The sequence below is a fragment of the Ceratotherium simum genome, chromosome 27 (assembly GCF_057802395.1).
Source record: "Ceratotherium simum simum isolate JZ-2026a chromosome 27, ASM5780239v1, whole genome shotgun sequence".
Lineage (NCBI taxonomy): Eukaryota > Metazoa > Chordata > Mammalia > Perissodactyla > Rhinocerotidae > Ceratotherium > Ceratotherium simum.
In genome coordinates this window covers 2,072,727-2,099,021 of record NC_141926.1, presented here as the reverse complement: position 1 = coordinate 2,099,021, position 26,295 = coordinate 2,072,727, and the positions used below count along the sequence as shown (strand labels likewise).

At 55.1% G+C, this 26,295-nt stretch overlaps 1 protein-coding gene across 1 annotated transcript in view; it reads left to right on the top strand.

Moving 5' to 3' along the window:
- The first annotated feature begins 2,080 nt into the window (after positions 1-2,080).
- SLX9 (SLX9 ribosome biogenesis factor) overlaps positions 2,081-26,295 on the top strand; it is a 39,539-nt gene continuing 15,324 nt past the window's right edge. The window contains exons 1-3 of the mRNA XM_087417932.1: positions 2,081-2,238; positions 8,697-8,805; positions 25,605-25,673. Coding sequence (XP_087274058.1) covers positions 2,101-2,238; positions 8,697-8,805; positions 25,605-25,673 — 316 coding nt within the window. The 5' untranslated portion in view covers positions 2,081-2,100. The remainder of the gene's footprint in view (positions 2,239-8,696; positions 8,806-25,604; positions 25,674-26,295) is intronic.

Here is a 26,295-nt window from a genome sequence, read left to right as displayed (position 1 = left end):
ATTTAATTTTAAGAGTTCTTTGTATATGGTGGATAACAGTCCTTTATCAGATATGTCTTTTGCAAATATTTTCTCCCAGCCTGAAGATTATCTTTTTATTTTCTTGACATTGTCTTTCACAGAGCAGAAATATTACTTTTAATGAAGTCCATCTTATCAATTCTTTCTTTTGCGGATTGTGCCTTTCATGTCACATCTAAAAAGTCATCACCAAACCCAAGACCATCTCAATTTTCTCCTGTGTTATCTTCCAGGAGGTTTGTAGTTTTGCATTTTACATTTGGGTCTGTGATGCATTTTGAGTTTTTGTGAAGGTGTAGGGTCTGTGTCTGGATTCAGTTATTTCACATGTGGATGTCAGTTATTTCACATGTGGATGTCCGGTTGTTCCAGCACCATTTGTTGAAGAGACTGTCTTTGCTATACTGTTTGTCAGAAAGACCAACTTTTCACTGTATATTTCCTTCTGAATGTTTCTGTTGGTATCAAGGTAGATGTACCTTTTCAAAAAAGAAAAAATTAATTAATTAGCTAACTAATTAGCAAAGGTCGTTGTCGGTGGGGGCTTCTCTGCTTGGTCCTTCTGTCGCCCCACCCCTCCCCCATATTTGAAATGCTTCCTGTGAAGCTTCCTCCTCTATACAGGTATCTTTGTCTCAATTACTGGTTCAGTGATGGAAGGGGAGGCTGGTCTTTAAAGAATACAGTCTTTAAAAAGAGGCATGGTGTTCTGAAGGAAACTCAGATTGAAATGGTTATTAACAGGTACAGTGATCTGGGTTGATGAAACAATCCATGGTACATGAAGGTGAGTACTTTCTCCTGAAGGGTCAACCAGGCTCAGATGCTGAAGGCATGCTGATGGGATTCAGAACACACTGGACCGTTCACCTGTGGAGGCTTCATAGCCATCAGAAGTCCTACGTAGACTGGTTGAGAACATGTCTAGTTGCAGAGGCACAATGACTTGTGAATACTCAATGAAACCTTGAATATATAAGTGGACACAAATTTCAGCAGTTGTGCAGCCTTGAGTCAATCATAGATCCTGTCACCTTGGCCTTAAGTGGCCTATATGGTCATCTGTCCAATCTCCAGGCTGTGCAAGCACCCCTGTATCCTTCCTGAGAAATTCCCCCCAAAGCCCATGTTGTGGGGGTGGGTTCCCACTGGGCTCCTGGCTAGGGCTGAGTCCTGGGAGCTGGCCCGCAGGGCCTCCCCAGTGTGGGGAGGGTGGAGGTGTGGCTGCCGCCCTGGCTGAGCCTGGATTCCTGTGTAGCCCCGACTATGGCCCGTTTTGCCCTATGCTTCGTTCTAGATGTGTCAAGTTTCCGTCCCCAAGAGAACAATGGGCTCCTTGAGTAGGAAAATGACACCACCACCCCCAGGCCCCCCCACCCACCCCCAGTTTGTTTTCCAGAATGCACCCCTTGGGGCTGGAGGCACAGGAGCCGCTGAGCACAGAAAGCAAGTGCAGGGATCAGACGAGCAGGGCTCACTCAGGTCCGGGGCGTGGAGCTCCCAGCACGAGGCTTGCACAAGTCATCCACGCTTTGTTTCCCATTTCAGTGAGCGAGTCATGCCCAATTTCAAGGAGTTGAAGGAGTAAATGAAACAGGTAAAAAAGGATGGACGCGAAGTAAAGGTTCCATCGCAGCTGATTAATAGGGACTAGCGCACTCAAGGGGTGCTGGGGCTCCCCTTAGAGTCAACCATATCCTGTCTCGTCCCCATGTTAGACAGGAGGACACCACTTCTCATAACATGCAGGCCCCTAGTCCTCTGGTGCTTTTTCTCCCCCAGGGCCTTTTGGAAAGGCACAGTGCCGCGGAGCAAACACACTAGTGTATCTTCAACCTGCTCGCTCCCCGTCGCGCGCCGGACCCGTCATTCTGCAAATCCCAGGGGCGCTGCGGGGATTGGAGCGTTAGCCCACGCCTGTCCCTCCGCGGCGCGTGCGCTGCGGGCGCGGGGTGCAGCGCGGATCCTAGCTGCCGGGGCTCGTGTTCCCACCGGGCCTTCCGAGCGCAGGACCAGCTTCCGGCAGCTCTGCCGCGTGTGCCTGCGACTTCCGGCCGTTCGTGCGTCTCCGCCGGGGCCATGGGGAAAGTGAGGGGGCTGCGGGCCCGGGTGCACCAGGCTGCAGTGAGGCTCACGGGGGAGCCCGCGGTCGGCCTCGCGCCCCCGGTCCCAGAGGGGGCCCCTCGGCAGACTTCGGCCGTTGGAGTCGGGGGGAAGGTATAGTTGGGGCGCCTGCCGCAGGCGGCCCCGGGCGGTGGGGGTGGGGACGCGGTGAGGGTGGGGACGCGGTGAGGGTGGAAGTGGGGCGGGGTCCCCGAGGGCCGGGGTGGGGCCCGGGTCGGCTGGGCCCCGCGCGCTCTGTGGGCGCCCCACCCCCCCGGGAAGGGTCCCCCGCGCCCGGGCCGGCCTCGCGGTGTTGGTTCCGCGAAGCGCGGGGCCCCGGAGGCTCGGCCGCGCGCCGGCCCGAGGGCTGGACCTGCACGGCGCCCGGAGCGGGGCGGGGGAACCCGACAGGGCCCGGGAGTGCCGGCGAACACGGCGGAGGCTCTCTCGGCCGTGGCTGAGCTCCCGGGACGGGGAGGGAGGGTCCCCGCTTAGTGAGAAAATGAGCAGACTGGAGAGACCCTGTGCCCCTGGCGATCACCCCTCTGTCCTCCCGGGCCCAGCCCTAAGCAGCCACGGATCCACTTCCCGTGCCCGTTCCGGACGCTTCACTTGGATGGAGGCGTGGGTTGCGGCCTTCGCGTTTGGCTTCCTGGACCTAGCACGAGGTTTTCCAGGTCCGACGTCGTGTCGGGGATCAGTGCTTCGTTCCCTTTTCGGGGGGAAGGTAGTATTCCTCTGTAAGGAGGGGCCGCAGTCGGCTTATCCAGGTGCTGGCCCTGGAAGCATTTAGTGGCGTCTGTAACCGGGGGGCTGGCCCGGAGACAGCAGAGAAGACCTGGGTGGTCCGCGGGGACCGTGGCTTTGGACCCGAAATGCTAACGAGAACAGCCAGGTTGGTTAAGCGCTCGCTGTGCGTCGGGCGCTTTCCATCCGCCACTGCCCTGACCCTCGTTTTGCAGGTGGAAGAGCTGAGAGTTTAAATAAATTAGCAGGGACCCTCAGCTGCTGATGGGGGCGCTGATGTTTGAACCCAGGGTCTGGCACCAGTGCCCTGGCTCTTATAAAAACTTGATTGAGATGTAAGTCACATGTTATAAAATCCACCCATTAATAGTGTACAATTCAATGGGTATTTTTTTTTTTTTAGTATATTCACCCGGTTGTGCAACCATGACTGCAAATTTCAGAAATCTTCTCTCCAAAAAGAAACCCCATACTTATTATCAGTCGTTCTGGCAAGCGCTAGTCTGCTTTCGGTCTCTATAGATTTGTGTGTTCTGGACGTTTCATATAAATGGAATAATACAGTACGTGGCCTTTTGTGTTTGAGTTCTTTCACTTAGCATGTTTTGGAGGTCCATCCTTGTGGTGTTATTTTTGTAGCATCCATTTCTTTGTCTTCATTCTTCCTATGACTGAAAAACATTCCATTGTATGGACATACCATACCACACCATGTTTTTTATTATCTGTTCCTAAGTTAATAGATACTTAGGTGGTTTCTAATTTTTGGCTGTCATGAATAATATTGCTGTGAACATTTGTGTACCAATTTTTCTGTGGATGTATGGAGTGGAATTGCTGGATCGTATGGAATTCTTATGTTTAACTTTTTGAGGAACTGCCAGACTATTTTATGCAGTGGCTGCACCATTTTACATTCCTACCAGCAATATATGAGGGTTCCAATTTCTCCACATCCTCACCAACACTTGTTATTGTCTTTTTGGTTGTAGCCATCCTAGTGGATGTGAGGTGATATCTCATGGATGTTTTGATTTGCATTTCCCTAGGGGCTAGTAATGTTGAGGTGTCTTTTCATGAGCTTGTTAACTACTTGAATATCTTCTTTGGAGAAGTGTCTATTCAAGTCCTTCGCCCATTTTTAAATTGTGTTGTTGGTCTTTTTGTTGAGTTAGAAGACTTTATATATTCTGGTTACTAAACCTTTATAAGATAGATATGGTTTACAAATATTTTTTCCAATTCTGTCAGTTGACTTTTACTTTCTTGATATTGTCTTTGGAAGCACAAAGTTTTAAATTTTGATGCGGTCCAATTTATCTCTTTTGTTGCTTGTGCTTTTGGTGTTGTTAAAGGTTGATGTCTAGTTGAACAGCACAGGGGGCCTGAGTAGAGTTTGGTCGTGGTGAGAATCTTTGTCAGAAAAAAGATGTCCTTTGGCGGTTGATGTAGAGCTTATGATATACATCAGTATTTCCATCTTGATTCCAGTGAGAGATAGACTCTTCATAGCTGTAAAAATCCATTCCCTCTCATGTCCTCGTGCTATTATTGTTAGTCAAGTTGTGTCTAGATATGTTACAACCCAACCTAAGATTGTTATAATTATTCTTTTATTTTTAACATGTTTACATGTTTTAACATTTTACATGTTTACCCTTTTCAGGCTCCTTGTTTTGTTTTTGTGGATTTGAATTACTGTCTGCTATCATTTGCTTTTAGCCTAAAAAATTCCTTAGTGTTTTTTATAAGTCTGGTCTGCTAGCAACAGCTTCTCTCACCTTTGATTTATCAGGGACTGTCTTTATTTTACCTTCATTTTGAAAGATAGTTTTGCTGGTTATAAGATTCTTGATTGACTTCAGACTTTCAGCACTTTGAATATGTCATCCCACTGCCTTCTGGCCTCCACTGTTCCTATTGAGAAGTCACTGTTACTCTTACTTGGGTTCCCTTGTATGTGATGAGCCATTTTTATTGCTTTCGAGATTTTCTCTTTGCCTGGAAACATTTTGGCTATGATGTGTCTTGATGTAGATCTTGTCTGGAGTTTTTTTATCCTACTTGAAGTTCATTGAGCTTCTTGGATGTGTAGGTTAGTGTTTTCCATCAAATTTGGCAAGTTTCAGCCATTATTTCTTTGAGTATTTTTTATGCTGCTTCCTGTCTTGCATCCTTCCGGCACTTCCATTGCAGGGATGTATGTTGGTGTGCTTGATGGTTCTCCAAGGCGCTATACGTGTTTTTTTCAAGGCTATTCTGTAAGGCTGTTTCTGTTCATTTTTCTGCAAGACTGTTCTTTTTCTCTCTTTTCTTCAAATGGTATAATCTCTATCGATTTGTCTTCAAGTTTGGTGATTCTTTCCTCGCCAGCTCAAATCTACTTTTGAACCTCTATAGTGAGATTTTTCATTTTGGTTACTGTGCTTTTTTACTCCAGAATTTTATTTGATTTTTTTTAATAATTTCTGTCTTTTTTACTGATATTCTCTGTTTGATGAGACGTTGTCGTCATATCTTTCTGTAGGTCTTTAGACACCATCTCTTTTAGTTTTGGGGCCATATTTCTAATGGCTGCTCTGAAGTCTTTGCTGAGTCTATCTGTGGGCCACTCAAAAGCAGCTTCTGTTGCCTAAGTGATGCTTTCCTTTTCTTTTCATGCACCATAACTTTCTGTTGTTGAAACTGTACATTTTAGGTAGTGTATTGTAGTGCCCCAGGGGCTTGATGTTGTTAGCCAGGTCATTTTGTTTGTTTATTGGCCTGGCTCTGAGCTGTGTGAAGTCATTCCACTCTCCCGCCAGTGTGCAACCTCTGATTTTCTGCTCATATTTCTTTCTTGTTTTTATCTTTTAGCCTGGCTTTGTGGGTCAGCTTAAACTACTTATTGGTCAAAGATTGTGCTTAAGCTCCCTTGGCCAGTTATGCGTTTGCCCTTTACCACTGGATACGTGTGCGGCTCAGAGGCTTCCGTCACAGTTTGGCGAGCTTACATTCTTGACCTACCTTCAGCCAGGCGCTAGCAGCTTTGAGATTCCCTCCAGTCTCTCCTGAGCTGGTGCAGCCTTGAGCCTCACACAGCCTCCAGACGGCCATGAACGCTGCTTCCTAGGAGTTACTCATGGGCCAAAGGAGCCCATGTTCAGCCAGTGTTTGCTCAGGGGCTGTGCCTAAGCCCCCGTGCCAGTGGGCCCCTGCCTTGTGTTATGGTTGGCTTGAGGAATGCGTTCCAGTATGCCCTGTCCAGCTCTGATCGCTCCTGAGCGGGGGCGGCCTCGACACAGTGCACCCGGATCTCTGTTGTTTTCAACACTCTTGGGTATGGGGATCTCCACGTTATGTTCCTGATACAGTCAGTCCCCTCAAGCAGAGCCTGTCCACACAAGAGAGGGGTGCAGGAACAGCCTCAGCTTCTCCCTGTTGACACCCCTCTCTACAAGTGGGAGCTGTGGGGTGGCCCCTAGTCTCCCTGACTTGTGAGCACCTCTGCTCTACAGAAGCTGGTGCGGATGGTCAGGACCCGGTGCAGGTGGTCCCTGACTTACAATGGTTTGACTTAGGGTTTTTCTTCTACTTGACGATGGTGTGAAAGCGATATGCATTCGGTAGAAACCATACTTCAAATTTTGAATCGTGGTCTTTCCCAGGCTAGTGATATGTGGTGCCATACTCTCTCAGGATGCTGGGCAGCGACAGCAAGTCGCAGCTCCCAGTCAGCCCCACAGTCATGAGGGTAAAGAACAGGTACACTTATAGCCATTCGCTACCCATCCAACCGTTCTGTTTTTCACTTTCAGTACAGTATTCAGTAAATTACATGAGACATTCAACACTTTGTTATAAAATAGGCTTTGTGTTAGATTAAGTTTGCCCAACTGTAGACTAACATAAGTGTTCTGAGCACAATTAAGATAGGCTAGGCTAAGCTGTGATGTTCAGTAGATTAGGTGTGTTAAATGCATTTTCAACTTAGGATATTTTCAATTTACGATAGGTTTATCAGGATGTAACCCCATTGTAAGTTGAGGAAGATCTGTATTCCTGACCTTCCCTGCCTGAGGGGGAGCTTCTGCCCAATGAATGGGGGTTGGGTGGGGCGGGGGAAAGGAGCCCTGGCTGTCTGGCCTCACCTTCTTGGGTTGGAGCCTGTGCAACATGGTATGTGCAGGGGGCTGGGGGGGGCGTTGCTGGCTGGTGCACACTGCCCACCCTGGACTGGGAGCTGGGGTGAGGAGTAGAGCTCCTGGGGTAGTTTCTGCAAATGGGGGTGGGAGTGGGGATGGAGAAGAGGTCATGGCTCATATGCCATACATTCTTTCTGTTCTTAATGAGATTTATCATTTTCTCCAGTTAAATGGTTGTTGGGGAGACAGTCAGCCACACGCCTCTGCTAGTCCCGACATGGGTTCCCCCACAGCCCCCACTTTTATTCTCTGTGCTGGCCAGACCACGTGGGATTCCCCCAGCAGATAAAATCCTGCTGAAGACAAGACTACGGCCAAAATTATAAGGAAACAATCCACCATGGGCGAGAGTCAGCAGAAAGAATAAGCATCAGAATTAGACTGCTGTGAAGTTAGAAAATAGGATTATCTGATAGAGACTACAAAATAAGTGTGTCTAAAATATTAAAGACATAAAGGAATCAAGTAAGAGAAAGGAATGCAAGAAAACCTTACAAAGACTAGGTGGATTTGGAGAAAAACAATAAATAGACCTTGTATAAAGGAAAAGAGTAATCCTTGAACTTTAACATGGAATAGAGAGTTAAACAGAATGCTGATTTCTAGTCACATAAAGAGATGGTGATCCTTGACACACATTTTAACAATGTGACATCAGCACCTGTTATAGGAAGCTCCTAAAACGTGGAGTAATGAGATGGAAAGTGCCACTCTGGAAAATGTCCAATGAACATTGTGGAAAGAAGTCGAGGACGGGCTGTGTACAGACTTACACGTGTGACCTGAGTCTGCACTCGTCCCCTTATCTTGCCCTGAGGTCTCAGCTGAGAAGGCCCTCCCTGCTCAGCGCTCCCCGCACACCTCCCAGCCCCAGTGCTGCTCCCTGTGTGAGGTCTCTGAGGTCTCTTGTTTGCTGACTGTCTCTCCCTGTCCTGGAACTCCCCAGGAGCGAGGGCTCTCGGGCTGCTGTCCAGCTCAGCACTTTCTTGGCACTTGGGCTGGTTTCTGCCTTACTCCAGTCCTGTTTCTTGGTCTGTGACTCCTCTGGGGGTTGATGCTGTGGTCCTTCCCGAGCCCCTGGCCTGAATCTGGAATAAGCCAGATGGGCATGGGGGGTGGGGTCTGGGTTAGCACAGTGTGATTGCAGAGTGACCTGGAGGGTTTTGAAATCTTGATGCAGGATGAATGTGGGTTGGAAGCAGACCTGGAAGCGAGATTGCTGAGATGGAACAAGGGTGTGAAATGGGAGAGTGCTGCAGAAAGAATAGGAGTAAGATGCAAGGTTTGGAAGGAAATCTGGTTCCTGTCACAAGTGCTTGTGAATATTAAGATTGTAATTCGTAATCGATACTGATCCTGAATCAGGTCTAAGACGGTTCCGGACCAGGAGCAGAACCCATCTGGTGATTTGAGGTTGGCAGGAAGGAGTGCCACCTTAGAGCTCTGAGATCTGAGCTCCAGTGGCCTCAGCCTCCACTCTGGGGAGTACGGGTTGTTTCCCCAGTTCTTCCTTCGTGGAAGCTGGATCTGGTCCTCGACCATCATGAGGTCCTCCCTGAGGGGCCTCCCTGCCTGGGACTGGCTTGCATTTCACCCTGAAACCATGGAGCGAGTCTTACGTCTCCTGTCTTTCCTTTGTAGGAGTGGGCTTTCGTGAACACTGATATCTTTGCCAGGACCAAGATCGACCCCAGTGCCTTGGTGCAGAAGCTGGACCTGGACGCCAGGAGCGTTACTTCCATCAGGAAAGGTGAGAGTGAGTGAGGCAGACCATAGGGTTCGGGTGTTCCCAATGCAGGGGCACGCTGGCTTTGAGATTGTTCATATGCATGGGCCATAGCAAATTCCAAGTTTGCCTGTTCATTTTTAAAAGATTTTTTATTAATGGAAAAATTTAAAGATATACTAAAGTAGAAAGAATGGTATCAAGAAATCTGTGTATCCATCCTGTCACCTGCCTTCAACACACGTACTGGAGTATTTTGAAGCAAACAGCATTTCATTCATGAATTCTGTAGTGTATATTCCCAAGGGCTCTTAAAAAAGACATAAACATACCTGTAATGCCGTTATAACACCTGAACAAATTAGTAGGAATTCCTTTCTGTGAAATAAATGTGCCGTGCTCACGTCTTTGTGATGGCTTTATAAAAGTTTCTTTGTAAAAGTCAGGGTGCAGACAAGGGCTCCACGCCACGCTGCAGCCCCTCCCCACCTTTCGCCTCCATGTGTTCGTGATGTGGCGGAGGTCCTTTTTCCCACTGCACTCCGCTTATTTTGGATTTTGCTGGGTACATTCTCCTCGGGTCTTTTAACATGTTTCTCTGACCCAACCGACGTTCTTGGCCAGAGCCTCCTGTCTGACTGGGCCCTTGAGGTGGAGAGCGGCTCTGCTGCACGGGCGTCCCCTGGGAGGGGGACTGAGCCCCTGAGGCCTGGGCGGGCCCACTGCCTCCACTTTGTGGAGAGAGGCCTTATGAGCCCGTGTGAGCTGCACAGTATGGCTGAGTGTTTTCCCAACATAGCGGTGTGCTCAGGGCACTCAAGCCCTCCAGGCTACTTGCTCTAGTCTTTTTGTAATCCTGCTATGCTTTTACCTTGTATCTTTTTAGTTGGTTTAACTCTACTGTACGTTTTCTTGTTTGGATTTGTAAGGAGCTGTCCTTGTCTAACTGCTGTAACACTCATTCTTTGTGGCCCTATGGAACTCTCTTGAACAGATGTACAGACTTGTCTTAACTTGGATAATTAAGCAGCATCCAGGTTTTTAGTATAATTTTTTCCGGATTTCCATCTGTGGTTTGTAAACAACTCTTAGAGTTATAAGTTGTAATTAATTCACAGGTACGGTTTATAGCAAGCATTTTCTGCGCGGTTACGTTGTTTACATCATTGCTTTAGATTTTTTATTATTTCACTGGGGAGACGTATCTGAATCTCCTTGCCATCATTTGTGCATTGAAACTGTCGAGAGGAAGAACTTTTCCCTTCTACCGTCCTAGGTTCTTTGGCTAGGACCCTGGAAGTTAGATTAACAAAAGAGATTAACAAGAGAAACATAGTTCATTAATGAGCACACATCACTCAGGAGAAACCACAGTGATGAGTAACTCAAAGGGGCGGTTGGACTTGGACTTCTAGAGCATCTTAGCAATGAACAGTAATGGAGTAGCAGTGGGGTAGGTTAGTCTGTGCGGGGACGTCCTGGCGCGTCCCCCTCACGGCCGTCAGACTCCCCGGGAGAAGCGTTCGTGACAGTCCCGGTTCCTCAGAAACTTCTATTTCTGGTCAGATGAGGGCAGTTCCGGGAGGGCCTCTTCCTGCGTCAGTGGCCTGTCGGCCTCCAGCTCACGCCATCCTCGGCCGAGCTGCGTGTTTGGGCAGTGCGTCCGCGTCCTTCTTGGACCCTCCCGCGGACTCTCCTGGAACAGGTCCTGCGGAGTGGACCGTGTGCAGGACCGGGTGGGGGACGGCGCCGCCCTGCATCCCGCCAGGGTGGGCGGGCTGTCCCGGGAGGCCCAGCCACAGGCACTTGGGTTCCCTGGTGACCAGCGGGGTCAGAGGTCGTCTGTGTGTGGGCTGATTCTCTGCGGGTTTGTGTGTGTGGGGCGGTCGTGATTGCCCCCGTGACACGCGGCCGAGCGCTCTGCGTGTGGTGGAGCTCAGCTCGTTGTCACTCGTACAGAACTCTTTGGGGGCTTCTCAAGCTGCCCCTGAGTTCTTCTCTGGAGAGCTGGCACGTGCCATCTTCTGCCGCTTCCGCCGTCGGCTACTGCGGCCTCTCTCTCCCTCCCCCCTCCCCTGGGGGTCGTGGGGCCAAGTTGGCCCTCTGCCCGAGGGCCGCCCTGCCTGTTGGGAGTGCGCCCACCCTGGAAGGTGGCGTTCTCTCTAGCCGCGCAGGCTGAGGGCTCCGCGGTGTGGGAGGGCAGCCGGGTGGGAGATGGAACTTCTGGGCTCACGGAGCGCTCACGCCTTCGTTTGTCCCTCACAGTGTCCTCCTCCGTGAGTGTCGTGTCTGTGGGTGAAGGGATGAAGAAATGCAGCCCCGAGGGGGCGGGGGTCACTCAGCCTGGAGTGGCCGAGCCCAACAAGACCCTGTCGTCTCAGGGAAGCACCGGGCTCTTGCCATTCGGACTTCCTCGGACTTTCCACCCTGGTCCTGGGGCCGGGGGGACGTGCTGCTGAGCACGTGGCTTTCTTTCCTGTGGCGGCTGACACACGTCCCCTCAGTGTGAGCCGTGTCCATTGAGGTGGAGGACACGGGGATTCCCACTTACCCGAGAGGGCAGGCCCTGCAGGGAAGGGGCCCTGAGGAGGACGGGCCAGCTGGGGTCTCCCTGGTCCCTGGGCCCCCAGCCCAGCACTGGCCTCTGGCCTGCCTGTAGTGGGGTCTCCAGGAGGGGTGACCCCAGGTGCAGACCCCAGGCAAATAGTGGGAGAAGCCATCTGTGCTACAGCCAGTGTCCCTGAGCAGCAGTGTGAGGGAATGGAGGGGACAGAGCCTTAATTTGGAGTCACAAGACCTGCTTTGAGCCTGGGTGTTCTTTCGGCTGCTGGATTTTGGATTGTCTTGTTTCACTGCCCGCAGCCCCTAGTTCATCATCCGCCAGGTGAGCTGCTGTCAGCCGGACAGGTGTGCCATGTGGACCTGCCTGGGACTTGTCCAGGGCTCCTTCAGCCCTGCTAGCCAGGTGACACATCCATGTCATGAGGGGCTGGTGCAACTTGTCCCTTTACCCAGATGAGGATGTGATAGAGGGGAAGTGAAGCGGCAGTGTAGGGGCCGGTCCCTCACTTTGCCGAGCTCAGAGCCATGAGGCCGCACCTGGGAATGGGAGTGATGTCAGGCTTCCCGCTGGCACCGCTGCAATGGTTCCCTGTGGGACATGGTCACAGCTCCCTGTTTTCCCCCTTTCCTCCCCTCTCATCCACGCTGCACCTGTGCAGAGAGAGCCGCTGAGGCTGTGCATGCATCTCAGGGCCGCCCTGGCCTGCACCAGCATCGCTGGGGCCCCATCCCAACCTGGTGAACCCTGTCTTCACACACCCTCCAGGGCCTCTGATACTGCCAAGTTCAAGACGCTGGCCCAGAGCTTCGTGGGTCCTGCCTCACAGCCAGGAGCACAGAAGCCCCTCCCATCTCCTCGCGTCTCTGCCTGAAGATCCTGGAGCCTGGATGGACCCTCTGGGTTCTGAGCCGTGCACGGCCAAGTCCTTCCTGATCTGGTCAGGAACTTGGAGCCTCTGCAGCTCCAGTGGGTATCCCCGAGGTGGCAGTGCCGTGGTGCATCGGCTGACCTGCCAGCGGATCCAAGACTTGCATTCATGGGAGTGTCTCAGTGCTCAGTGGACAGAACTCAGTTACGCCTGCGCCTTCATACCGAGTCTGAGGGGTTTTAGAAAATTCCAGGTGGCCCCTGCCAAGGCAGGCGGGGTTGTTGCCTGCCCAGGGAGCATGGGCAGCTGGAAAGAGCACGAGGTCACTTCCTGGCAGAGGGAACATTTTTAAAGTCTTTGACAACCTGGGGGGCATAGGCCTGAAAACCAGGGGTCGGGGAGAGGGCGCGAGAGAAGGGAGGAAGGGGGGGACGATTGGTCAGGCAGTTGTGGCCACGAGAGGAGAGGAGAGAAGCTCGGGTCAAAAATTCGGTTTATTGTACTCACAGGTCCTAGAGAAGGAGACCCAGCACGCAGGGCCACGTGGGGGAGGCCCCACGTGGTCAGGAGGCAGAAGACGGGAATCGGCTAGCCCCCAGGAGGGAGTCTCTCCACAGCTGGAAATGTTTTTTTTAGGATGTCAAAATGTCATACAGAAAGCTAGAAAAGTATTTATGGAAGGAGAGGGCCTGGACTGCGGGGTGCAGAGCTCAGGGCGCCGGCATTGTGAGCTCTGTGGCCTCCCACTCGGCAGAGCCCTGAGAGCCTGGAGAAGAGTCCTGGGTCCTGGGGCCCCTAGGAGGTGGGCAGGCAGCCTGAGGCCGAGCTGCTGACGGTGGTTAAGAGCATGCGCAGCGGGCGCTCGGGAGCCGTGGGGCTCTGTGCAACCCCGGCTACTGGCCCTCGGGCAGGGCACTCATCTGTAAAAGGGATGTAAAAATAGTATCTGCCTCCTAAGTTTTGCCTGCTTTGGGTTAAGATGAGTTAGTGGATGTGAAATGTTGGAAACGTGGCTTGGCTTAGTGAGTGGTCAGTTGATGCTGCAGAGGTGACCGGCTATGTGTCCCTTTGAGGGAAGCCCCTTCTCTGCTGGCCCGAGGGGTCCCCGGGCAGGTGTCTGTGTCTGGGCCTCTCCCCACCCACTCCTCCCTCTTCTGCAGCAGCTCTTCTTTTGTTTTGGCGTTTGTCAGCCTTGCCTCCTGATAGGCCAGCACCCTGGAGCCCGCCGGGGGATGATGGGCCTTGTGGCTTCCCTGGGCTTGAGCTGGGGCAGGTGGCCTGGTCCAGCTGCAGGTCATGTAGAAAGTGGCATCTGGTGACTCAGCCGCTGCTCAGTGACCAGCTGGGCCATGACGATGAGGGTGCCTGTCTGCTTGGATTATTGGGGATGCGTCTTTCCCTCGTGTGCTTGCCCCGGGCTGAGTCACCGATAGAAGTGTTCCGCGAGTCCCTGACCGCTGTGCCCCTGCTGTGCAGCCACTGTGGTCCGGAGGAGGCCAAGCCCGCTCAGAGAGGGGCCCTGGCCTGGTTGTGGGCCCATCACCAGGGGTGGACCAATGTCCGCTGTGTGTCCCCCCACGTGCATACTGTGGGCTCCCCTCCCCTCGTGCAGATGTCTGCTCACACCCTCCCCTTCAGCCCCGAGACCCAGTGGGTACCTGTTGGACCCTGTGGGTGCTTTGCTGGTGGCCTCTTTCCTGAGTTTCTACACGGAGCCTTTGAGAGCCCTGCCAGCCTAGGAGCCAAGTGTGCCCCCCAGTTTCCCTCCTTCCCGCCTTGGGCCCACCTTCTGATTCCAGGCAGGGGCTCTGGGCTTCCTGTGGGGGCACCGCTGGGCTCTGTGGCCACGGGCTGTAGAGCTCCTCTGTGTCCACTCTGTGGATGGGGCCTTGAGGGCATGTGGCAGGTTCAGGGTGAGCACTCCAGCTCCTGTGTCCCTCCCTGGCACAGGGCCCCACCCTGTCCATTCTATACTCCTTTGTGCTGGAAAGTTGCAGACAGCAAGCCCACTCCGTTGTCAGACAGGCACTGGGGGTGTCGGGCCAGTACTCGGTCCTGTGGCCTGGAGTGGGCCTGCAGGAGGACAGGCCTGGTGAGGTACATGCTAGCAAAAGGATGCGGGGGAAGAGCATCAGCATGCTGGCCAGCATAGAGGCCATGAAGAGGCTACGGTGGAAGCGTGTCTGCAGGGTTCTGCGGCGGGAGAGGCTGGGGAAGGGGCAGTGGTGAGGGGACAAGACTGGCTGCCAGGCCCCAGTGGAGGGACTTTGGCGCAGGGACACCTAGAGCACACGGGTCTGCCCTATGTCTCCCCAGGGACTGTGCTGCTGAGACCTCCCCCCTCACCCCAGCAGAGAGAGCTCTGTGCCTCTGGGCTGCACAGCCACAGTGCTGTGACCTTGGGTTTCCCCGTGGCTTGAGCTTCGCTCTGTAGACCTCCGCGGTTTCCTCTGAACCTGGGTCTCCTGAATCTCGGGTCTGGAGCAGGTGCAGGCGTGGGGGCTGCCCAGCAGAGGGCGGCAAAGGTGCGTCTCCTCTTTAGGCCAAGCCCAGATTAGGAGAGGCCTGGTCTGCCCTCAGTCCTGCCTTCAGGATAGGAGGCTCAGGAGGGCAAGCTCCCTGCACAGGGACACAGGGACGAACTGGGCGCTTTCCAGGGGGTGTCCTCCGGGATGTTTATAAAGCTCCCTGTTCAAAGACTTTCCCCACATTTTCTGCAGCTGTGAGGTCGGGTGTGGGACAAAACCCACTCAGAAGCCTTCCTTTCTCATCTCCACCCACGCCCAAGTGTAAAACAGGAAGAAAGGGAGAGTGAGTGACCTGGACAGGGAATTCCTGCTCCCCAGGGCCCAGTCCCAGGACAGGATCACCTCCTTGTCTGTAGCTGGTGCTTTGACCTTGGAGGTGTTTCGCTTTCCCTGGCCTTCCTGCCTTCCTGAGGACAGCTGGAGGGGGACCCTGGAGGGCTTCAGTGGGTGGTGGCACTTACGGGTCTGGGAGCCGAGACCTCTTTCTTTGGGGAGGTACGTGTTGCCCGCCTGGTGTAGCTGGCCGCATCTGTGGTTGTAGGCTGCTGGCTATGAGCCCCTCTGCGTGTCCCCTGGGCATTTGGTTCCTTGCTGTGGGGAATAGACCCTCGGCAGGAGAGCGCCTCCACCAGGCCCCAGGGAGGAATGCCCACTGCCCCTAGGGGCATCCTGGCTAGCAGGGCCCAAAGGTCTGTGTACTTGACCAGGCAGAGGGTTGGAGGGCGTGGGCTTCTGCTCTGGGCCTGCTGGCAACTGGGGGCTGCTGAGCTGAAATACCGATGGCCTGTGGCCCTGTGGTCACATGGTGCGAGGGCGGGAAGGGCACTTCTGTGCTGTCCTTGTCTTGGTCTTTGTGGAGCCCGTTCTTTTTAACAGACAGAAGCAGGGAAGGGCAAGGTCAAGGGGACAGCCCAGGAGGACCCCGTGTGGACGGTTTTGAGAGGGAAAGGATTGAGGTGGTGAGTGACTGTGGGGCTGGGTCCAGGTGTCCCGCTGCCTCCTCAACAGGGGATGGTAGGGGAGGGGCCTGGGGCCTGCTCCCTCTGTTGTCAGGGTTTTGGGAGGAGAGCATGGGAGCCTGGATGGGCCTTGTCCTATGTGTGTATCCCCCTCTCTCCCCACTGTGGGCTGAGCCGCCCCTGCTCCCCGCTCCCAGTTCCCAGCAGGCTCTTCCTGGGCTCTGGGTGGGCTCTTCACTGGTGGTGACGTGAGGGAGGACTTCGCCCGCAGCCCGCAGGTGCTGCAGCGTGCTGTGCGAGGACGTGTGTGCACTCTGTGCTCAGTGAGACGATGTGGGGACGGGCCCGAGGTGGCAAGGAGCCAGGCACCTGACAGACCCCGGAGTGGCCCGCAGCTCGCCATGCGCCTGTTGAGTTCTCGTGCTGGGGGGTTCACCCTCCACCCACCCCCCCACCCCCCACTTCCCTGTGTTAGGCCAAGTGGCGAGAGCCCCCATGCCCATCCCACCGGCACTGAGGGGGGGTGGGGCTGAAATCCGTGCGTGGAGTGGCTTTGGGAGGCGTCTTTGCAGGGCGTGAACAAAGTTGGTGTAGCGTGGTGACCGTTTCCTGAGCATCCATGCCTCTGGGCGCTGAGCTCAGAGTGGGCAGTGGGCGTGGCCCAGCCAGCCCCACCGTGTACCCTGCTGGTGGCTGGAGCGTCCCTGCAGCCAAGGGGTCTCCCTGCCTACCTCCAGGATTGCTCTTGGGTAACCCCCCACTCTCGGAGCCTTAGCCTGGGCCCTCTGCTTCCAGTGTTGCCATCCCCACTCTGCGTGGCTCCTCAGTGACCTGGGTGTAGAGAGGAGTGTGGTCCTCCAAGGCCCCCCACCCCAGCTGACTGGTGGGACCCTGGGCCCTCAGTCCTGTGGGGTGGCTGCCTGGCCCCCCAGTGGTGTCACCTGTGGTCCCCTTCATTCTCTGGAGGGCAGACACAGACAGACACTGGCCTCCCCCACCACGAGTCTCAGAGACCCCCCCCCCCAGGGAGGAAGGAGGGGCCGCTTGCTCAGAGAGGCTGTGGCCATCCCTAGGGCACTGGACCCGTGACAGCCATGACTGGGGAAGCCTGCACCCTGCTGTGCTCACACTGACCCTCATAGCTTTGCTGTGCTGGGCGTGCCCTCTTGTCCCCCCCCGCCCCTGTGGGTTGTCCCGTGCTGCTGGCATTTGGGTCACCAGGGAGGGGGCCTCAGGTGTGCCTGTTGGCTGAGGCCCCAGATCCAGGGCTGGGTCAGTCTCCAGACCTGGATCGTCGTGAGTGGCACCCGTGAGGGCAGGCACTTGTCCTTGCCTGTGTCATGTGATGGCTCTGAGCGTCCGTTCCACCCGGGCCTGCACCCCTGCACCCCTCCTGTGGCAGTGGGCAGAGCTGGGCCTGCCCATCGTGACTTCTCTGGGAACCTGGGCAGGGCCGAGCTGTTCCACTTGGGAAGCCAGGGAGTTGTTTCCTGAGCTTGGTGTCCTTGTGAGCCGCACGTTGTCAAGACACTGGGCCAGGGGTCAGCCAACCATGGCCCCTGGGCCAGTCCAGCCCATGGGTGTTTCCGCCTGGCCTCCGAGTGGCATGTTTGGATTTTCTGTCCTACAGCTGTGCTGTCTGCAGTGCTGGTCTGTTTGTCCTGTGCGACACGTGCTTCAGTTATCCTTCTCCCGCCTTGGCGGGTGGTCAGGAGACAGCCACAGAGCCAGCCTGCTGGGTCACATCCCACCCACCGCTTCCTTGCTGGCGGCCTGACACTCTCTGTGATCAGCTCCCTCATCTGCAAGAAGGGGTGTCAGGGACCCCCTGAGTTCGTCCTTGCAGAGCCCTGAGTGCAGAGTGCCGCCCAAGCAGGTGACAAGGAGGCTCGTGGTGACTGCACCTCCTCCCCTGTCCTGGAGCTTGTGGTGGTATCATGCTCCTGGGCAGCATGGTGGGGTAAGAGTTCTTCGTATTAAAGTAGCTTGTTGGATGTAAAGGCCCTGACAGTGGCTTGGACATGCAGCAGAAGAGCCACAGCCCTGGGTGCAGGAGTGCCCGCTTCCCTCCTGCCGGCTGCTGTGTGGTTTGTGTGCTCCGATGGGATGTAGTCCCAGCTTACCCAGGGCATGAAGACACCGTGTCTGGGTGCCATCCTGGGCAGAGGAGAGTCCCAGCCTGGCTGCGGTGAGGTCGGTGGCCGTCTGAGGGGCCATCCTTGCTGCAACGGGACAGCTCCATGTGTGGGGGTTGGGAAGTCCCTAGAGGCAGCGGGGCAGTGTCGCCTTCTAGCGTGCTCGGGGTGGGAGAAAGCGGATCCACATGGCTCTGGAGTTGCCCCATCCTGTTCGAGCTCCTGGCTCCGTGAAGCTGAGCCGGCACGTGGATGGATGTACTGAATCCATGGTGTCGCCCCTCACTGCCCTTCTTGCAGCGACACCCCTGGCAGAAGCTTGAAAGTTAGGGACCAAACTCCCTCTAATATTTCTTTTGTAAGAAACAACACTTCATAATTGAAGAAGCAGGAAATGCATGTTGTAGAAAAGACAAGTAAAAAAAGACATTACAAATAAAAGTCTGCTTCTGCCACCCAGAGACTGCTGTCCTCCTGAGCCTGTGTGGGATTTTGCGTTTCTGACCCCCATGTGCACAGACTGTGCTGCTGGCTGACCTGATTAGAGCTGACGCGACCACCCTGTTTCAGGAAGCAGCCAGTGGCTCCTCTGCCGAGCTTGCCTCATGCCCTTTGTCCAGATGGGTCCCTGTCTCGCGTGTGAGACAGGCCGGCCCCGTGAAGCCACTGGCCTGCTGCCTGGTGGCAGGTACCCTGGGAATAGCCCTCGTTGTCTCCTGCGAAGCCTAGGGAATGCCTTTGTCCAGTTCTCCACGCACTGACTGGGAGGCCTTCCTGGCCACGCAGAGAGGCCTTGGGCTGGCATGGAGGGACAGCATGCCTCTGCAGAGCTGCCTGCCGTAGAGGGTGGTGATTTCTGGAATTGTTTTCTGGAGCTGTTACGTCAGTGGAATTGGACCTGGTCGCTGGCAGGTTCTCAGGTGCTGCTGCTTCATCACCAGATAGGATGGCCTGCCTCCTTCCCTGCCGCTCCAGAACCTTCCTCCTAAGGGGGGGTGCTGTCTTTATAGCGCTGTCCCCAGCAGTGGTCTTTGGAGCCAGTTGGATGTGTGGGGTTGTGTGGCCCATGTCGGGTGCTGCTTCTCAGCGCATCTGTGTCCTGTGCTTGGAGGTGACGGGGTGGGAAGATGCCGTCTGAGCATGTGGGTCGCTATTTCTAAACTCAGCTCTCTGGACTCGGTGGCGGGAGCTATTTTAGCTTCTCGGCGCATTTCAGCTGCCTGCGGAGCCCGGCGGGCAGCATCCTGCCAAGGCCGTCCGCTGTCACTCATGTCATCACTCATGTCATCAGCAGCTGGGGCCAGAGGGCGGCCCAGGCTTTTCAGGTAGAAGCTCGGGGGTGGAGGAGGGGCTGGAGGCCCGTGGGCCTCCGCGTGTGCGCCGTGGTTCCACTTTGCTGTCCTGGACGATCGGCCTGCAGTGCCTGTGGGTCCAGCAGGGCCTCCCTTCGGGTGCTGGCCCACTGCTGTGTTTTCCAAAGCCCACTCTAGCCGCTCAGGCAGGATCTGTGAGGTTGGGGCCCTCCTGGCATATTCTGGATGATTGGTTCTTACAGCCGGACCCCTCCCAGGGAGGCACTGTCATGTAGATGTGTGACAGCTGAGCCTGGTCAGACCTTCAGTACCCCTCTGCTCGCCCTGCGGGCTTGGGGCTGATCGTGTTCAGGGAGGGTCTGTGCTGGCTGTTGGGCACGGAGCCCTGAGCAGGGCCTGTCCTCTTCCCGCCACGGGCTCATCCTGGTACGAAGTTGATTGTGGAGAGGAGAGGACCACCCACAAAGCATGTCGTGTACACGCTGCTGGATGTGGCTCTCAGGTCACCTCGCTGGGCACCCCCTTTCTCTCTAGGCAGATGTTGAGGCCCCGTAGCCCCTGCCAGAGGAAGGCTGTCCTTGGCTTGAACGTCTCGGGGTGAGGGCTGCACCCTGTGGCACTTTTGGAAGCTCCGACTGGTGGTTTCTACTTCCTATAGAGTTGATGTCTGCAGTCCTTCTCTGAGAGACAAGAGCCCACGAGGATGAGCCATTTGCCTCCATCCTCAGCACCAGCGGAGGTGGGAACGTCCCTTCGCTCTTTGGTGTGGTGCTCACTGTCTCCTGACACCTCATTTTCTGGAGGGTCCCCACGCGGTCCCTCCTGATGATACCCTGGAGAAGGCCATCGAGATGGCTAGGTTGGTGGAGGCAGGAAAGGGAGCCTGGGGGGAGCAGACAGGAGTTACTGCTGGCATGCTGGGGGGCCCAGGCTCTGGCAGGACCGTTTGCCGGGAGGGGAGCACCTCTCCCTCCTGTCTACCCATGGGTGCTGCTCACTCCCTCCGTCAGTCTGGTGGGGCTGGTGGGGTGACTCTGTTGTGCCAGGGCCACCTTTGAAGGAAGACGGCTCTATGGCCGCAGAACCGAAACCACAGGTTGCCCCATCAGCCGTCCCCAGGTGCAAAAACTGCACGGACAGCCAAACCACCATATGTCTTTATGTTAGACGTCAGTCCTAAGGGTTTGGTGTCTGTCCTTTTGACATACACAGTGGTTTGGGGCATTCAAGAGTTCATCATGGGGGAGGTTTTTTGTCAACAAAAAGGGTACTTTCGTAGTAAAACTTGGTGGTCTATCTTAGAAAATATATTGATGTGGCCCTTTGGTTAATAACCTTGCCAGTTCTTTTCCAGGACATTGTCTCTGATTAGGGCAATTCATCCTCAATTTTTTTATATCTTTTTTTTTTTTAATAAATGGCCATCTGTTTACAAAGGTGAACAGAGAAAATTGAAGGGCACAAAATTCCTCCGGCTGTACCCTCTGTAGGTAACCACCTGTTCTGGCCACGCCCGTGGTGGGCAGTGCGGGCCCACCTGTGTTCGGCTGCTTCTCCGACTGCCTGGTGCTGGGCCCGTCCTCTCCCCGGTGGGGTGTCCCCGTGGAGCTCGCCCACCGATGGCTGAGGTAAGAAGCTGCACTTCCTCGAGCTGCTGCCCGCGCCACTGCCTCCTCGTTAAGCTGGGGATGCGGCACACCATGTGAACGCTCACGGCAGGGACTGCGCCTCTCTCCCTGCACACGTGGTGTGGTCCGACCTCCCACTTCCTCCCAGTCTTAGGGGTGGTTGCTCGTCATTCGTTTTCAAGGCTGCTGTTGTCTAATGGGGCCAGTGCTGCAGGGAATGTCGTGCCTGACATCCTTGTGAACACGAGTAAGTCCGTTTACAGTCAAAACCCTAGCGGTGGGATTGCTGAGTCAAACGTGGGGACATTGAAAGCCTCAATAAATGTCACCAAATTGCCTCCTAAAGTCGCTGTCCCGTGGGAGCACCTGCTCAGCAGGGGAGAGGCTGCCTCTGGTCCATGCCGGCCAGGGTACAGACCCGGGTCTCTGCCAGTACAGGGTGGACAGGAGGGTCTGGTTTGTAAAATGGGCTCTTCCTTAGAAGGAGGTTCCGTTAGCCACGTTTCTCTGCAAGCTGCCCATCTCTGCCCTTTCCCTGTTTTTCTTTTAGCCTGCTTGTCTTTTCTTATTGGTTTGGAAGAGCTGTTTGTATGGGAAGGAAGCCACCTGTTCTGTTGTCTGCAGATGTCTCCCCCCCACCGGTAGTGCTTTTGAAGTTGTTCACATAATTTTTTCCCTACAGAGGTTTTTAATTTGTGTGTAGTCAAATTTATGTTTTCTTTGTGTTTTGTAATTCTTCTGTGTGTTTTTTATAATACTTTTATTTACACATTTAATCCACCAGGACCCTATTTTGATATACAAAGAGGGGTGTACGATTCCTGCTTTACTGTCCCTGGGCCTGCGACCTCCCTGAATTCTGGGGTCTGCAGGGCCTCCCACGAGTGGTTCCAGGCCCCCTTTTCGGGATGTAAGCTTCCAAACCCTCTGCTGTCTCCAGGGACGGCACGTTTGGTTCCTGTTTCTCTGGTGCCTGGGGATGGGCTGGGTGGCCGAGGTCCTGGGGGCAGAGCTGGGAGGTCCCTGACCTGCATGCTCAGCCTGCTTTTTGTTCAAATGCAGTGCAGTTACGATTCAGGCTAGTCTCCACTGGTTGTAGACTTTTTTTTTTTTTAATTGTTTCAAAATTATAGAAAGTTGCAGTAATGTAGAGAAAGCTTCTTCCTGAATCTTTGAGAGTGAGTTGCCGACACCCATCTTGTCATCAGGAGGCTTCTGTGTGAGGCCGCCCCCCTGCCTTCTCCTGTTGGGCGTGTGGGTCATGCCATGCCCGTCCCCAGCTCCTGTTGCTTAGGCTAATGCCCCAGACAGATGCCCCCTCCCCCCAATCCAGCCCTTACACCCCACAGTGGGCGCCGTCATCATCCCATTCATGATTAGACACTGTGCTGGGCCCTGTGGACATCTCAGCCCCCTACCTCCCAGAGCCTCTGACATCTGCACAGGGCTACACATGCCCTCCTTGCCCCACACCCGGCTGCCCGTCCCCCTTGTGCCTGGCGCCTGGGTACTATGGTGGGGTGCAATGCTGGTGGCATTGGGGTGCAGTGCAGGGTGCATTGGGGGGGTGGGTGTCTGTTGGTTGGACCAGCCAGAGGAGCAGCATTGATCCCGGGGGCCTGTGCTGAGCCTCCTGCCATGTGGCCCCGTCTTTTCACCCGCTCACACACCTGTCCCCACCCTGAGCAGCACTCTGACAGTCAGCCAAGGGTGACTCTGAAAGGTCGCAGTGACTTCCCTTTCTGGCGGGGGAGTGAGCGGTCGGTGAGTGAGAAGGAAAGTAGGTCAGCTCCCGGCGCATCTGAAAGTCTCAACACAAGGCCGAAGCCTGTAGGATCTTCCTCTTGGAAAAGGGATGAAATTCCCGTGGGAGTCACGGGTTATAGGGGCTTTATACAATAGGCTCACCACCTTTCTCTTGACAGAACTTGTTTCTGCCTTGTTTCTCTGAGACGTCATGGGTCTGTTGTAACAGCCAAGTCAGGATCAGCTGGGAGGTACGCATCTCATATAGATGTGTTCTGGGTGGGACATGTCCTGGGCTTAAGCCGTGTTATCTCTGGGCAAACCAGGTAAAGCCAAGGAAGTGGGGCCAGACTGGAGTCCGCTCTGTGTTTAGAGCAAACTGGAGGCAGAGGCGCTGTCAGCAGCACCCAGCATCTCCCGGCCCAGCGACCTCCCACCCGTGTTCCCGCGTGCCACCGCCCCGACGTGGGGCAGATGTGTGCTCCCAGAACAGGATGCGCCCGCCAGCCTGGCAGCATCCCCTCCACCCCCAGGCCAGGCCAGGCTCGGCATGGACAGATTCACCTCTTGCAGCTCTCCGTAAGGCGGCCTCTCTTCACCCAGTTGGAAGAATTCCAAAGGGGTGACGGCGGTCTCTCGGGATTTGTATCATAAATTTATGGATCACACCAAAAGTTATCCTGCTCTCTGCCCCACCCATTTTCTGGGAAAGCGGGGACTCTGGGAGCTCAGGAACTAGCGAGAGGTCCCTCCTTCTGCGGGTCTCCCGCTGCCCAGGGTGTGGTCCCCGCCCCATTGGCACCAGGGGGCAGGAGTGTGCTGGCTGCTCCAGCCCATGCTTAGAGAAAGAAGGGCCTGGAGAAGGGGAGCCCAGCACCACCTGATAAACCAGCTGGCACTGCCCCAGCCTCCTGGGGCCACACGATGGCTTCTGCCGACACAGGGTGCTCATCCGGCTGGGAGTCACCGTCCAGTTGGCGTGGGGCAGGCCCCAGTGATGTCAGTGGAGCACGTGGCTCACTCGAGGGGCAGTGGGCACCATGCTGCGACTCGGTGGTCCTCCTACCTTGAGTACGCCTGTTGGCGGCAGGGGGTTCTCTGTCTTGCTCCGCCCCCCTGCCCCCAGCCTGCCACGGAGGAGATGGCGGCCCTGGGATCAGCGGGACAGCCCTAGGGAGCTCCTGTCCTGCAGGCAGGGCCAGGTGTGTTTTTATGGCACTCTAAGGAGCAATACGTACGTTCATACCTTGCTTCATGGTTTATTTTGGAGAATAAACCTCCACATCCCGTGTCTCCAGTACCCCTCCAGTGGCATGGTCCGGGGGATGCTGGTGAAGCTTCACTGGGGCCCAGCCCAAGGCCACCATGCCGTGGAGGCCTGATTGCTCTGGGTGCAGCTGTCATACTCTGTTCCAGTCCTGGTTTGCAGCAGTTCTCCGTGACAAGTTACGGCCCCTTCTGAGCCTCAGTTTTCCCATCTGTAAAATGGGGCTGGTTCACAGGTCACTGACGGAAATGTGCCCACTGCTCCTGAAGGTCAGCAGGTGTCTTCAGGTAATTAGCGAAGCAAAGCAGTGTTAGAGCTGCCCTCTTCCTTCGTAGGTAATTGGTGACGGGGCCCTAGCACCTGGTAACTTGCAATGCTGGCTCTGCAGCTCCTCGTGGGCAGTGGGCAGGTGCAGTTCACACATGGCCTGCTTACCCTGGAGGCGTGGCTCCTGCCTGGCTGATGACAGGAAGCACAGTGCTCTGCATCATTCATCAGAAGATGGATGTGTTGGTCAGCTCCGGCTGCCATAGCAAATAGCACAGATGGGGCGGTTTAAACGACAGATGTATTTCTCACAGTTCTGGAGGCCGGTAGTCCGAGATCCAGGTGTGGGAGGGCTGGTTCCTCCTGAGGCCTCCCTCCTTGGCTTGTAGATGCCATCTTCTCCCTGTGTCCTCACATAGCTGTCCCTCTGTGTGTGTCCTGATCTCTTCTCATAAGGACACCAGTCAGAGTGGATTAGGGTCCATCCTAGTGACCTCATTTCAATTTAATTACCTCATTAAAGACCCCGTCTCCAAATACTGCCGCATTCTGAGGTGCTGGGATTAGGGCTTCAGCATAGGGCTTTGGGAGATACAGTTTAGCCCATAGCAATGGGGATGTGCAGACATGCCATGGGAGGAACTGGGCCGGGTGAAATGACCATGAAATTAGACAGGCCCAAGGGACAGGAGCTGGGGGAGCAGGGTGGGCCATGGGAGGGTCAGCTGGATGGCCTGGTTCTGATGACAGAGATGTTCTGGGGGACACAGAAGAAGGTGCATGTTGTGCTCTGTGCCCTGACGCTGGACCAGTGAGGCCGGGGACACATCCCTACACTGGCAAGTGAGGGTGGACTGACGGCTCCCAGAGAAGGCACGTCTGAAGAGAGTGGGATTCTCTTATTACCTTGGTAGATTCAGTGACAAGATGTGGGACCACGTCTTGTTTAACCTGGACTCACCTGAGACCCCTCATCTTTGGGCACCGCCTGTGTGGAGAAATTTTAGTCAGGGACCATGAGCCTCAGCTCCAGGCTGCCTGGGTCCTGGGCTCAGCAGAAAGGGACCCTCGGTGTGTGAGGCTTCCACTCAGTTCTTGCTAGCTTGTGCTTCTCCCTGAGTTGTGGGGCATTCTCTGGGCTGCGTGGTTATGCTGCAGCATGTCCTGAGGGTCATCCTGGGGTTGGGGTTGGAGGGCTTGTTGGTAAAGGCCTGCCTCGGCATCCTGGGGCAGCCCCGTGGAGAGTGCCAAGCCGTTGCCTCAAAGGGACACCAGTGCTTAGGGAGCTTCCTGACTGTGCTGAGGAGCCCCCCGTGAGGAGCCCCCAGCTCTGCTCCCCGTGGAGGCTGTGAGAGGCTGGGGCTGGCCGTCGCACCCAGGCACAGCCCCACTGCTGTGGGTGCCATGGCCCAGCGTGGGTGGCAGTGTTGCCAGGCACCCTCAGAACCTGCCCCAGCCCTGTTCCTGGGCTTGGTGGGGTGGGAGCCCCAGGCTTTGTCCTGTGGGAACAGGGACGCCCCACTCACCGCCACGTATTCTCTGTCCTCAGGCACAGAGGCGAAGGCTGTTATGCCCAAGAAGGAGAAACTGAAGCTGAGACGCGAGAGGTGGCTGCAGAGTAAGTGCATCCTTTGGCCCCCCGGGTGGTGGTGCCGGCTCCCCCTACAGCCGGGGCAGCACAGGCTTCCAGGGAGCCATGCTCCAGGGCTGGCTTGGAACCCCTTTTGAGGCCCCAGCCATGGCCAGCGGGTGGTCTGGGGCCGTGGGGGGCCTTGGCAGCATGCCCAAGATGGCCTGTGCTGTGACAAGCAGATGGCCCCTGGGGAAGGTGGCCTTGTCACCCCGTACGAGGGTCTGCAAAGCCTGGACTTACTCCTTCCTAAGAAAATGGTCTCAAGAAGCTGCTGCATTCAGCTCCTTGTGTGTAAAAACGATTCTGGTTTTGGTCCCAGGATGAAATTTGTAATTATAAAAGTAACATGTGCTTGATGTGTTTTATGATACAGAACTATCTGAAGTAGTAGGTGAAATCACTTTTCCGTTAGGTGTGCGTCCTTCCAGATGTTTCTCCAGGTGTGCGACAGCACAGGGTGTCTATGGGCAGCTGTGGTTCTCAGTGTGGTCCGAGGACTCCCACGGTCCCACTGTCTTTTCAGGGGTCGGTGGGTCCTTGCTTTACGAGTACCTGTCTGTGAGGGTGGATTTTCTTCGTGTGTTTCCAGTCAAACGTCTCACAACAG